Source organism: Prionailurus viverrinus, chromosome B4, assembly GCF_022837055.1.
Source record: "Prionailurus viverrinus isolate Anna chromosome B4, UM_Priviv_1.0, whole genome shotgun sequence".
Taxonomy (NCBI): Eukaryota; Metazoa; Chordata; class Mammalia; order Carnivora; family Felidae; genus Prionailurus; species Prionailurus viverrinus.
The window spans coordinates 72,477,778-72,492,749 of NC_062567.1; the positions used below are offsets into that span (position 1 = coordinate 72,477,778).

At 38.9% G+C, this 14,972-nt stretch overlaps 2 protein-coding genes across 6 annotated transcripts in view; one reads left to right on the forward strand and one right to left on the reverse strand.

The window, feature by feature from the left end:
• LOC125170158 (olfactory receptor 8S1-like) overlaps nt 1-14,972 on the reverse strand; it is an 88,192-nt gene that overhangs the window by 70,722 nt on the left and 2,498 nt on the right. The window lies entirely within an intron of this gene.
• Nucleotides 1-14,972, forward strand: part of CB4H12orf54 (chromosome B4 C12orf54 homolog) — a 31,176-nt gene that overhangs the window by 7,914 nt on the left and 8,290 nt on the right. For all 5 annotated transcript variants that reach the window (XM_047866448.1, XM_047866449.1, XM_047866445.1 and 2 more), the window contains exons 5-7: nt 1,675-1,707; nt 5,108-5,132; nt 6,816-6,864. In XM_047866448.1, the coding sequence (XP_047722404.1) occupies nt 1,675-1,707; nt 5,108-5,132; nt 6,816-6,864 (107 nt within the window). The remainder of the gene's footprint in view (nt 1-1,674; nt 1,708-5,107; nt 5,133-6,815; nt 6,865-14,972) is intronic.

A 14,972-nucleotide genomic window follows, 5' to 3' on the forward strand; every position in this document is an offset into this window, starting at 1 on the left:
AGGAAAACCATTTAAGTTGATTTAAAGAAATCCAGTCAAAAAATGTCTTCCTTTGTTAAATCAAATGTTCTATAATAATGAAATTGTTGAATCCAATTAAGAGTGTGTTTTGGAATTTGGCAACTATGAGTTGAAAACAAAAATAGGCCCATTAGGTCACCAATCTGAATTTGTTGCCTTCAGTCTTCTAATGAAGCAATACGATGAGTGGTTAGTCTCAGAATCTACATTATTAAGTCTTGCTTTCTGAAACTGCTTTACAATAGACATGAATTTAATGAATTTGAAAGTAGCTTCTTTTAATTCTATAAAAACTGATGCCTTTTCTATTTTCACGAAATGTCCTTGGTTTCCCAGCTATATGAAAACAACAAGGTGGCCAATTCTCAAACATGAAAATGCCAGGTTTCACTTTATATTTCAATGGCCTATCAGTGCAGAAGCTAAGTATTCCCACAAGGCAGCCAGAGCAAGCTGTTGTGAATTCAAGAACACAGACACTATCTGGAGTTTCTCAGGACTTCCCAAAAATATCAACTACTTCAGCTTCCAAATCTTGACATTCTAGTTGCATATACATTTAAACTGTTAGATAGAGATGGGAATTAGAGGACAATTGATCACTTTGAACTTATATGTTTCCCATACCAAGCCAAGCAGGAAAAGACAATTAAATTAATGACTCTGGATTTTTTATCAAAAAATGAGAAGTCTCGCTAGCCTCTCCTGCAAGCTCCCAATGAACAATATTATATGAAATGAGTAATGTGATCAACTTTTTTATTCTCTGTGATTTACAATGACTCTTCCTGTAAGTTTTACAGAAGAAAGTAATCTTCTTAATTTAAAATGGATAGAATAACTAATGTTCTTATAATTATTGTATTAGAAGAGTGAGTTGCTTATGAAAGCCTCAGAAAACCATCCTGTTGAGAACCAATACATAATTGGATACCTATGACATACAAAAGGATATGATAAAACAAACAGTGAACAAAGGTAGTAAGCTGATAACTGGCATAGTCTGCCCCACTGACTATCCAGCTTCCATATGCACCTGCACACACCTGTTGAAACTCCTGAATTTCAACAAAACAACTCTATATTTCTGCCAAACAAGACATAACTATCTGTCTCAAAGTCTTCATCCTTCTCCCAAAATGAGGCAACTCAGATTTCTAACAGTCATTCTATCCATCCATGGCTAGGTGTGAGGGTAGGTACATAGTCAGTTTTACGAGACTGCCAAAGGTTTTTCCAAAGCGAATATACAATTCTACACTCCTTCCAACAATGTAGGAGAGTTCTGACTGCTCTGTATCTTCACCAGTATTTGGTGTTATCCTCCAATACAAATATGTGTTGACTTTAATAGCTATGCTTAGCTTCAGAACAAGGACCAATTAAACAAAGTATAATAGGTTTCACTTATATTCCTCTCACAACTCAGCCCTCTTTAAATAACTTCCTGCATTTCACCCATTTACCATTTGGAGAAATGATGGCCCAGATATATGTAGAGAAGTCAATGGGATCTATTGCTAAAGCTAGGAAGCCATGGTGTCTTGGCATTCACACCCTACAGCCTAATAGCTGGAAGATTCTATATATATAATCCCTTTGTAATAAAGTCTATAACATTAATTTTTTCACAAGTTTTGTGTCTTCTTTCAGGTACTAATGGCTTTTAGGGATATACAAAAAGAGGTGAGATTAAATTTCAATTTTCTAAATTCCCTGGCCACATCACTTTTCCCTTGCTCCCATGTTTTCCATACCCTACTGTGATGTTGACTCTGATCAAAGTTTAAGTTTCAGTCCTTTATCTAGTGAATTCTCCCTTTAAAGAGCAGCACTGGCTTGTCAGTTCAGGAAGCTAAGGGAAGAAGATGCCTAACAATCCCCTCGTGGAAATATGACAATAGAGAAAATTGTATCTACCAGAACTTCTCTGAGCAAGAATACTCTGTGTAATTATATGAAACATTGATAAGTGACTGAGTTAGGAAGAGTCCCCAAGTGATGTGGTAAATTCCTTATTAGACAAGTATGTCTATTCAGTGTAGGGAAGTGCAAATTAGAGGTCAGAGCTAAATGTCTCTGCTAAACAGAAACATTCCTCCTCCTCTGCTCTTCCTCCACATAGATTTCAGTCTTTTTCTATACAAATACTGATCAAATATTTTAAAAATATACTCAAACATGCACTGTCCCCAGCTTGCTCAAGGTGGTGATATATCTGGGTCCTCCCAAACCTGCTGTCCCGCCTTTTTTTTTCTGTCTGTTACAGTGGACAACAATAGGCACTGTCTACACAATTACCTATCAGTAGACTATTTACATAGGTAAACACATAACTTAGGACAGGTACTAATATTATAAAACCAAAGCAAATGGGAAACTTCTACACAGATTCTTAACTTTTGTTCCTCTGAATAAAGACACAGTTTCATTAAAATTAGCATCTAAGTATAATATGAGCTTCCAGTGGTCTCAGAAACAGTAGCTCTCTCTTTCTAGTTGGCAAGAAGTCATGTATAAATTGATTGAGAAAGCACTGAAAATAAACCTCTTCTAAATCACTATCTTCGCCTTAGAACTGAGCCCCTTCTATGGTCCCAGGAAGCTATGTCATTGTATCCTGCTGCTATGTCCAGGACTTACTCTAGGGAAAATTAGAGCAGTCTTTGCCTCCACCTGGCTGCAAGTAAAAGGCGGCATTAGGTAGAGATAAGAAACTTGATATTTTCACCCAAGTTTTGCCTTAGGGTCTGGGTGCCTCTACCCTACCCAGAACTTTAGTCCCCTTAGGCCTGAGTCTCCTCCAGATAACGCTTGAATTAGTAAGAGGAGAAGCCCATCTATAAGTGAGACTTGTGTGTGTTGATTTCCATCCTCACAAGGCTTATATATTAAGTTAAAAGTCCCCTCTGATGTCCTCTATGTTGAAGCTCTCTTCTAGCGCTTCTTCATGGGATCCACCAGATAAATCCCTGTCTTCATAAATTCCCCCAGGCTGATACAGGCAAACATACTCCTTACTTACAGACTTATTAAGAAAAATTTTTATACTTAAATACTGAGAGAAGGATGTCAAACAAAAGATAGCAGAGAGAGGTAGAATTAGAATGTACTTGGCACAAAAACAGACACATAGACCAATGGAATAGAATAGAAACCCCAGAACTAGACCCACAAACGTATGGCCAACTCATCTTTGACAAAGCAGGAAAGAATATCCAATGGAAAAAAGACAGCCTCTTTAACAAATGGTGCTGGGAGAACTGGACAGCAACATGCAGAAGGTTGAAACTAGACCACTTTCTCACACCATTCACAAAAATAAACTCAAAATGGATAAAGGACCTGAATGTGAGACAGGAAACCATCAAAACACTAGAGGAGAAAGCAGGAAAAGACCTCTCTGACCTCAGCCGTAGCAATCTCTTACTCGACACATCCCCAAAGGCAAGGGAATTAAAAGCAAAAGTGAATTACTGGGACCTTATGAAGATAAAAAGCTTCTGCACAGCAAAGGAAACAACCAACAAAACTAAAAGGCAACCAACGGAATGGGAAAAGATATTCGCAAATGACATATCGGACAAAGGGCTAGTATCCAAAATCTATAAAGAGCTCACCAAACTCCACACCCGAAAAACAAATAACCCAGTGAAGAAATGGGCAGAAAACATGAATAGACACTTCTCTAAAGAAGACATCCGGATGGCCAACAGGCACATGAAAAGATGTTCAGCGTCGCTCCTTATCAGGGAAATACAAATCAAAACCACACTCAGGTATCACCTCACGCCAGTCAGAGTGGCCAAAATGAACAAATCAGGAGACTATAGATGCTGGAGAGGATGTGGAGAAACGGGAACCCTCCTGCACTGTTGGTGGGAATGCAAACTGGTGCAGCCGCTCTGGAAAGCAGTGTGGAGGTTCCTCAGAAAATTAAAAATAGACCTACCCTATGACCCAGCAATAGCACTGCTAGGAATTTATCCAAGGGATACAGGAGTACTGATGCATAGGGACACTTGTACCCCAATGTTCATAGCAGCACTCTCAACAATAGCCAAATTATGGAAAGAGCCTAAATGTCCATCAACTGATGAATGGATAAAGAAATTGTGGTTTATATACACAATGGAGTACTACACGGCAATGAGAAAAAATGAAATATGGCCTTTTGTAGCAACGTGGATGGAACTGGAGAGTGTGATGCTAAGTGAAATAAGCCATACAGAGAAAGACAGATACCATATGGTTTCACTCTTATGTGGATCCTGAGAAACTCAACAGAAACCCATGGAGGAGGGGAAGGAAAAAACAAAAGAGGTTAGAGTGGGAGAGAGCCAAAGCATAAGAGACTGTTAAAAACTGAGAACTGAGGGTTGATGGGGGGTGGGAGGGAGGGGAGGGTGGGTGATGGGCATTGAGGAGGGCACCTTTTGGGATGAGCACTGGGTGTTGTATGGAAACCAATTTGTCAATAAATTTCATATAAAAAAAAAAGACTGTACTTCCTTTTTGATTAGGCAAACCTTAGGACCTGCTTAGAGCATCGTTAGGTAGAAAGATGATCTACCAGGCTCCTGTTTGCTCAGGGGTCCCAAAGTTATCAGCAGCAGCTGTTCACTCTAGGGTGGGTAAGAAGGATTTTTTTTTAAGGTCCTTCATAGATATTTAATAGTTCTCCTCAGAGAACCACTGGAGATGCAGAGAGGAGGGTAAAAGGGGGCCAGAAAAGGGAGAGCAAAAAAAACATAAAAAAGTAAAAGAGAGTAATGAATTGTGTGTCTCCACCCCTAAAGAGGCCACATCTTGTCCTATTTATTTATTCATCATTCAACATTCAGCATACAGCATATGTTGTACGCAGGGCATTATGTTAAGTGGTTTGGTGTGAGGTATATAAAAACAACACAAAATTCTACTTTCAGGAAACTTAGAATTTAATTCCAATCCCTAAAAGCCCCTATTTTCCACATAGACATTCCTACATTTGGCCAAGTAAGTGTACAGCTGGTACACTGAAATTTCAGAGGAGATGGATGGCTTCTAAGTCTCTGACTCTCTCTGAATTCTCATTATCTTTCAGCTGCAGGTAGATGCTCGGATTCGAGGTAAAAAAGCAGTATTTCAAGGTTTGGATAAGCCAAGAGTGGTGGGAGGGAACAAGAGGGAGTTCAACCCAAAGTCTCATCTTTCCTTTGGGTAAGAGCTGGAGTCGAGATCCTCCTTTCTTTTCCCCCTTCAGCCAAGTGAACATGGACTTTCCTTGAACTTGCAGGAGCACTGCTAGTCTCTCCTCTGTCCAGCCCAATTACCGAGATGGGCACAGAGGGATCCTTTTCTCCCATGGGATGACTGCTGAGGACCTGAGGATACTCTCAACCCTCAGTGAGACCTACCTCTTTTCAGCAGAGGAGGGGCAGCAAGCATAGAAGTCTGCTGTACGGGCTTACTAGGACTGGCATAGGGCTTAAATAGTGGGGACATCAGAACAGAATGCTTATTCATGGTGGTCAAATTTTAGTTCTAAACTACAGTCCTATGCCCAGATGAAAATTTTAGTGTTACAGGAAAATATTCAAAACACCCAGAAGCCTAGAATTATAGCATAAAAGCCGTATCTGGAGTTTCTTCCTTCACCCATCCAAGAAGAAATTTATAAATCAGGGCTTTTCAAACTTTTGCATGTATACAAATCACCTGTATACCTTGTTAAAAAGCAGATTCTTATTCAGTAGGTCTAGCGTGGGCTTGAGATTCTGTATTTCTAAGAGAGTACCACATGACGCCAAAACTGCTGACTCGTGAACCAGACTTTGAGTATCAAGGATATAAATAACTGGGCCCAGTGAAATATCCTCCAACGTCAGAATGAAGTAAGATTTATTTCAGGGGTTTACAAGTCCCATCACTTCAAATATGGGTGGAGTAATCACAGGGAGGAGCAAATCAAAAGGAGATTCTGACTAGCCTAGGGGTCTTTCTGAGAATTAAAACTACTCTATGCTTTTCTAGACCCTCCCCAAAACAGAGCTCATTAACAGTCCGAAACTTCTTGAGAATCTTTAAATATAACAAGTCCAGAAAGAATTGTTCTGATCTTGCCCCAAGCCTGGTCAATCACCTCCATTCCAGAATGATAAGGAAATAGGGCCAGGCAGAATCCATCATGAGATATAGAGGAAAGTTCTTGGCTGCCAATCCCTAAGGGTCAACAGGTCAAAAGTGCCAAGTTTACCTCAGCTTAAAGGATACTCTCCTTTATCCAAGAAAGGCTGATTTTCAAAGAGGTCACTGCAGGACTCTGGGAATACCCACCTGATGACCTAGGATGTAACTGCTGCTGTTGCTAGTTTTCCTAAAAGGTGAGGGAGAGCAGGAAGGGGTGGGGGTAGGGAGGAGAGACTCAGAATAGGATGAGGAGAATTAAAGTCTCATTGTATCCATTTTCCATACAAAAAAAGTAGATAAGAAGTGAGAAATCAAGGACCTACTCTAGTGGCAGTGCCCAGGGACTGAGACATTTGGCTAACTCCTAATGCCCAGCACTGCTTAAACACAGAATCATGGTGGCCATGATTTGCTCTGCTTTGCAAATGACCATATGTCTGGTGCAAGCAACCAGGATGGCTGGTGCCATAATCTGCATCTGCCTCTCTTTAGTTTCCCCATAAGTTCCAACCTCTCCTTCTTTGGCTATACTCCAAACTAAGGATGTGAGCAGGGCTCAGGGCCCTTAGGGAGACATTTCTAGATCCTTATAACAAAATGACTCCTTTGTGTGTCCACCTCAGGGATGAGCAACTGCTCCATGATACCCAGGTCATTTGCATTTGGGACTGGGTAAGTAGCCCTCTTTTGATAATCCCCAATGGAAATGGTATCCACCCAGATATGGGTATAATGGCTAGGAATATAGCTGGCTCTGAGCCTTGAACTTTCAGATGCCTGTATTTCCAATATACATCTCTTCTAAGCGGGGAGGAAGTGGCCCCCCACCACTCAACTAATGGTTAACTACAGAACCAGGGGTTCTTCCTCCATCCTCATCCCCATCAGAAATCCCTGTAATCTCAGGATCAGTCCTGGACCTCACTATAATAGAAATGGGGAGATTCTCATCATTCAATTGAGGGAGTAAGGGAACATCAAAAGAATGTCAGATAAGAAAATAGAGTCATGAGAAAAGAATAAAAAATTATGGAGGTACAAGAAAGACTTAGAAGAAGAAAATTAAATTAATAAAAGTTTGAAAGTCCAATGCCCTAACATGGGGAGATGTCAATTTCTTTTCCAAAAGAAAAATACCAGGATTGCTCAGCTGGGAAGACGGCAGAGTAGGAGGACTCTAAGCTCACCTCATCCTATGGATACAACTAGATAACACTCACGTTAGCATAAATAACCAGAAAGTGATCCAAAGCCTGACAGAACAAACTCCACAACTAAAGGTAGAGAAGAGGCCACATCAAGGCAGGCAGGAAGGGTAAAACATGGTTTGAGAGTGAAACAGACCATGGCTATCCAGGTGGGGAGAGAGCTGGTAGTGCAGAGAAGGGCAAAAACCAGACTTTCACACCAGAGAGCCTAAGAATGGGGAGGACAAATCTCCATAACATTTGCCTTTGAAAGCAAGAGGAGCTGAATTTCATGAGTTCTTACAACTAGTGGGACTTAAAGCCTGGAATTTTAAAAATCAGCCAACTCAGGTCTGGCACAGCCCAGAGGGCATTAGGAAGCTGAGTCCCTAAAAAGATAGTACAGCAACAACCTGTGCAGATAACAGCATAGAACCGCAGTGTGAAAAATGCCAGGGCAGAAGAGAGAGTGATTTACTCATCTCAGAGCATGGCCTGGAGAGACAGAGAAAATAGAGAGACCCCTCCAGAAGCAAAAGAGCTGGCAGGCACCATTTCCCTCCTCGATACACCAGCATAAACAACGGCCACCTGTAGGAACCAGCATGGGTCAATACTCATTACCTAATTTGTTTGCACCAAGTCCCCCACCTACTTCACTTCAGCAGATCCACTCTTCCCAGTCACACTCCCATTGGTCCTGTAGCTCCAGGCCCCCTTCCCCAGAAGAACAGCACAGACTATCTCCCAACCTACACATTTTGAGGGACCTCAGTTCCATCGACAAGGCAGATCTCATTTCACAAGCATTTCACCACACATGTTAAAACGCACCCCACCCCCCACCACCCTGCTGGGGACCAAACATTGCCCACAGTAGGCAAAGAGAGCCTCTGCAGACAACCGGACTGAAGTAAAAAGAGGCCAAGACTTAACAGCAGAGCAAATGCAACACACATAGGAGACATTCCCTGAAATTCCAGGCCCTGAGGAACAGGGGACACTGCACTGCAGAGTTCTACAGGACCTCTTCTTCATAAGGCTACTATTAAGAGCAAGAGGTAGCTGACTTCTCTAACACACAGAAACAGACACAGAGAGTTAGACAAAAGGAAGAGACAGAGAAACATGTCCCAAATGAATGAACAGGACCAAACCACAGCAAAGAGACTTAGGGGAAACAGATATAAGTAATATGACTGATAGAGAATTTAAAGTAATGATCATGAAGATACTCACTGGACTTGAGAAAAAAGTACACAACATCAGTGAGACCCTTAACACAGAGATAAAAAAAAAAAAAGAACCAATCAGAGATCCAGAACATAATAAATGAAATTAAAAATACACTTGAGAGAATAGCACACTAGATGAAGAAGAGGAACAAATTAATGACCTGGAAGACAGAGCAATGGAAAGTAACCTAGTTGAGCATAGGAGAAGAAAGTTATGCAAAATGAGAATAGTCTCAGAGAACTCAGAGACTCCATCAAGCATAATAACATTTAGATTAGAGGGATCTCTAATCTAGAGATTAGAGAAAAAGGTAGAAAAAGGGCAGAAAAAATTTTTTTAAATAACAGGTGAAAATTTCCCTAATCTGGAGAAGGAAACAGATATCCAGATCCAGGAAACACAGAGATCCCCCAAAATATTCAATCCAAAGAGGTCCACACCAAAACAAATAGTAATTAAATGTTAAAGGTAGTTAAATATAAGCAACAAGACAAAAGAAGACAGTTACATATAAGGAAAACCCCATAAGGCTATAAGCAGATTTTTCAGCAGATACCTTGTAAGCCAGAAGGGAGTGGTATGATCTATTCAAAGTGCTGGAAGGGAAAAATTTGCAGCCAAGAATATTCTATCCAGCAAGGCTATCATTCAGAATAGAAAGAGAGATAAAGAGTTTCTCAGACAAACAAAAACTAAAGGAGTTCATGACCACTAAACCAGCCCTATGATAAATATTAAAGGGGGCTCTTTGAGTGGAAAACAAAGACCGTAAGTGAGAGTATGAAAAGTAAAAAACACAAAAGCAGTGAAATATGTATTTCTGTAAAAATCAGTCAAGGGATTCATTAAAAAAAAAAAAAAGAATGTAAAACATGACATATACCTAAAACATGGCAGTGGGGAAGAGTTAGAAAGATTTCAAACTTAAGCAAGAATCAATTTAATATAGACGGCTATATGCAGAAGATGTTATATACAAACCTACTGGTAACCACAAATCAAAAACCAATAATAGGTAAGCAAAGAATAAAGAGAAAGGAATCTAAGTATATCACTAAAAAAAGTCAACAAATCATGAAAAAAGCAAGAGAAGAAGGATCAGAGTAAATCTATAGAAACAACCAAAAAACAAGTAACAAAATGGCCACAAATACATATCTTCAATAATTACATTGAATGTAAATAGACTAAAGGCTCCAATCAAAAGACATATGGTGACAGAGTAGATAAAAAAAAAAAAAAAAAACCAAGACCCATCGATATACTACCTACAACAGACTCATTTCAGACCAAAAGACACCTGCAGATTGAAATAAGGGGATGGAGAAACATTTATTATATAAATGGAAGTGAAAAGAAAGCTTGGGTAGAAATGCTTATACTGGAAAAACTATATTTTAAAACAAAAACTGTAATATGAGACAAAGAAAGACACTATATAATAAAAAGGGGAGAATCTAACAAGAAGATACAACAATTATAATATTTATGCATCCCACATGAAAACACCCAAATACATAAAACAGTTAATAACAAACATAAAGGGAAATAATCAATAGTAATACAATAATAATAGGGGACTTTAATACCCCACTTACACTGATGGACAGATCATCCAAACAGAACAGCAACTGGGGCGCCTGGGTGGCTCAGTCGGTTAAGCGTCCGACTTCAGCCAGGTCACGATCTCGCGGTCCAGGAGTTGGAGCCCCGCGTCGGGCTCTGGGCTGATGGCTCAGAGCCTGGAGCCTGTTTCCGATTCTGTGTATCCCTCTCTCTCTGCCCCTCCCCCATTCATGCTGTGTCTCTCTCTGTCCCAAAAATAAATAAACATTGAAAAAAAAAATTTTAAAAAAAAAACAAACAGAACAGCAACAAAAAAAAACAGTGGCCTTGAATGACACACTGGACCAGACAAATTTAACAGACATATTGAGAACATTTCTTCTGAAAACAGCAGAATATGCATTCTTTTCAAGTTCATACAGAACATTCTCCAGAACACATCACATATTAGGCCACAAAGCAAGTCTCAACAAATTCAAAATGATCAAAGTCATACCATGCATCTTTTCTGATCACAATGCTAAGAAACTAGAAATAAACCACAAGAAAAAATCTGGAAGGACTACAAAAACATGTACATTAAACAACATGCTACTAAATAATGAATGAGTTAACCAAGAGATCAAGAATAAATGCAAAAGTAAATAGAAACAAATGAAAATGAAGACACAACAGTCCAAAATCTCTGGGATGCAGCAGAAGTGATTCAAAAGAAGGAAGTTTACAGCAGTACAGGTCTACCTCAAGAAGCAAGAAAAATCACAAATAAACAACCTAACCTTACACCTAAAGGAGCTAGAACAAGAACAACAAGTAAAACCTAAAAACAGCAGAAGAAAAGAAATAATAAAGATCAGAGGAGAAATAAATGAAATAGAAACTAAAAAAAAACAAAAAAAACAAAAAAAAAAAAAAAAAAAAAAAAAAAAAAACAACAGATCAATGAAACCCAAGAGCTCATTCTTGGAAAAGATCAACAAAATGGATAAACTTCTAACCAGACTCATCAAAAAAAGAGAGAGGACCCAAATAAACAAAATCACTAATGAAAGAAGAGAAATAACAGCCAACACCACAGAAATACAAAAATTATAACATAATATTATGAAAACCTATATGCCAAGAAATTGGACAACTTAGAAGAAATGGATAAATTCCTAGAAACACATAATGTACCAAAACTAAAGCAGGAAGAAATGCAAAATTTGAACAAATTACCAGCAATGAAATTGAATCAGTAATCAAAAAACTCCCAAAAAAACAAAATTCCAGGAACAGATGGCTTCATGGGTGGATTCTACCAACCATTTAAAGATGTAATACCTATTCTCGAACTATTCCAAAAAAAAGAAGACAAAGGAAAACTTCCAAATTCATTCCAAGAAGTCTATTATCACCCTAATACCAAAATCAGATAAAGACACCATGAAAAAAGAAAAATACATGCAAACATCTCTCACAAATATAGACGTAAAAATCCTCAAAATATTAGCAAACTGAATCCAAAACTATATTTTAAAAAATCACACACCATGATCAAGTGGGATTTATTCCCAACATGCAAGGTTGTTTCAATATTCACAAAACCACCACCATGATATGTCACATCATTAAGAAAGGATAAAAATCATATGATGATTTTGACAGATGCAGAAAAAGCATGTCACAAAGGATAACATCCATTCATGATAAAAAACCCTCAGCAAAACAGGTCTAGAGGGAACATACCTCAACATAATAAAGGCCTCATATGAAAAACCTTCAGGAATATCAACCTAATGGTGATAAAACTGAGAGCTTTTCCCTTAAGGTCTAGAACAAGATAAAAATATCCACTCTTACCACTGATATTCAACATAGTATTAGAAGTCCTAGCCACAGCAATTAGACAACATAAAGAAATAAAAGGCATCCAAATTGGTAAGGAAGAAGTAAAGTTCTCATTATTTGTAGATGACATGATACTATACAGAAAGAACCCTTTCTCCACCAAAAAAACTAGAATTGATAGCTCAGGTCGCAGGACTTTACTAAAGACTAAAGTCTCCACCAAAAAAACCAGAATTGATAGCTCAGTAAAGTCGCAGGACATAAAATCAATGTACAGAAATCTGTTGCATTCCTATATACTCATAATGAAGCAGCAGACAGAGAAATTAAGAAAATCCCATTTACAATGGCACCAAAAATATGTAGGAATAAACTTAACCAACGAGGCGAAAGACTTGTACTCTGAAAACTATAAAACACTGATGAAAGAAATTCAAAATGACACAAAGAAGTGGAAAGACATTCCATGCTAATGTATTGGAAGAATGAATATTATTAAAATGTCTATACTACCCCAAGCAATCTACACATTTAATGCAATGACTATCAAAATGCCAACAGCATTTTTCACAGAAATAGAACAATCCTAAAATGTGTATGGAACCACAAAAGACTCCAACTATCCAAAGCAATCTGGAAAAAGAAAAGCTAGAAACATCACAATTCCAGACTTTTAAGTTATATTACAAAGATGCAGTAATCAAAATAGCATGGTACTGACACAAAAATAGACACATATCAATAAAAGAGAATAGAAGCCCCAGAAATAAACCCACAATTATATGGGCAATTAATCTTCAACAAAGGAGGAATGAATATACATGGGAAAAAAATCTCTTCAACAAATGGTGTTAGGAAAACTGGACAGCTACAATGCAGAAGAATGAAACTGGACCACTTTCTTTCACACTACACAAAAATAAACTCAAAATGAATTAAAGACCTAAACATGAGACTTGAAACCATAAAAATCCTTGAAGAGAGCAAAGGCAGTAACTTCTCTGACATTGGGCATAGCAACAGTTTTCTAGATATGTCTCCTAAGGCAAGAGAAATAAAAGCAAAAATAAATTATTGGGACTACATCAAAATAAAAAGTTTCTGCAGTGAAGGAAATAATGAAACTAAAAGGCGAGCTATGGAATGGAGAAGATATTTGTAAATGATATATCCAATAAAGGATTAGTATCTAAAATATATAAAGAACTTACACAACTCAACACCAAAAAACAAACAATCCAATTTAATTTTTTTTTTCAACGTTTATTTATTTTTGGGACAGAGAGAGACAGAGCATGAACGGGGGAGGGGCAGAGAGAGAGGGAGACACAGAATCGGAAACAGGCTCCAGGCTCTGAGCCATCAGCCCAGAGCCTGACGCAGGGCTCGAACTCCCGGACCGCAAGATCGTGACCTGGCTGAAGTCGGACGCTTAACCGACTGCGCCACCCAGGCGCCCCAAACAATCCAATTTAAAAATGGGCAGGGGCACCTGGGTGTCTCAGTCAGTTAAGCAGCTGACTTCAGCTCAAGTCATGCTCTCGTGGTTCATGGGTTCAAGCCCCTTGTTGGCTCTGTGCTGACAGCTCGGAGCTTGGAGCCTGCTTCGGATTCTGTGTCTCCCTCTCTCTCTCACACACTCTCTCTCAGTCTCTCAAGAATAAATAAATGTTAAAAAAAAAATTTTTAAATGGGCAGAAGACACGAACAGACATTTCTCCAAAGAAGACATACAGATGGCATACAGACACATGAAAAGACGCTCAACCTCACTCATCATCAGGGAAATGTCAATCAAAACTACAATGAGGGGTGCCTGGGTGACTCAGTCCGTTAAGCGGCTGACTTCAGCTCAGGTCATGATCTAGCAGTTCACGAGTTCAAGCCTCTCATCAGGCTCTATGGTGATAGCTCAGAGCCTGGAGCCTGCTTCAGATTCTGTTTCTCCCTCTCTCTCTACCCCTCCCCCACTCACACTCTGTCTCTCTCTTTCTCTTAAAAACAATTTTTTTTAATTTTTTTTAAAAACTACAATGAGATATCACCTCACACCCATCAGAATGGCTAAAATCAACAACACAAGAAACCACAGGCAAGGATGTGGAGAAAAGGGAACCCTCTTGCACTCTTGGTGGGAATGAAAACTGGTACAACCACTGTGGAAAACAGTATGGAATTTCCTCAAAAAGTTAGAAATATAAGTCCCACGTGATCCAGTGATAACACTACTGGGTATTTACCTAAAAAATGGAAAAATACTAATTCAAAGGTTACATGCATCCCTATGTTTATTGCAACATTATTTACAATAGCCTAACTATAGCAGCAGTCCAAGTGTCCACTGAGGAATGAATAAAGAAGAGATGGTGTATATATACAGTGGAATATTATTCAGCTATAAAAAAAGAATGAAATCTTGCCATTTGCAACACCATGGATGGAGCTAGAAAGTATAATGTTAAGTGAAATAACTCAGAGAAAGACAAATACCATATGATTTCACTCTTATGTGCAATTTAAGAAACAAAACAAACAAGCAAAGGAAGGAAAAAGACAAACCAAGAATCAGACTCTTAGCTATAGAGAACATACTGATGGTTACCAGAGGGGCAGTGGGGGGGGGGGGGGGGGGGGGATGGGTGAAACAGGTGATGGGGATTAAAGACTACACTTATCTTTATTAAAAAAAAAAAACAGAAAAGAACAGGTTGGCTCAGTTCATTAAGCGTCCAACTTCGGCTCATGTCATGATCTCGTGGTTTGTGAGTTCAAGCCCCTCATCGGGCTCTGTGTCGATTACTCAGAGCCTGGAGCCTGTTTCAGATTCTGTATCTCCCTCTCTCTGCCCCTCTACCCCCAAATAAATAAACATTTTTAAAAAACATTAAAAATAAATTAAAATAAATTTTTTAAAAAACGGAAAAGAACAAAAAAAGACTAGGGAAAAAAAGATCAGGCTAC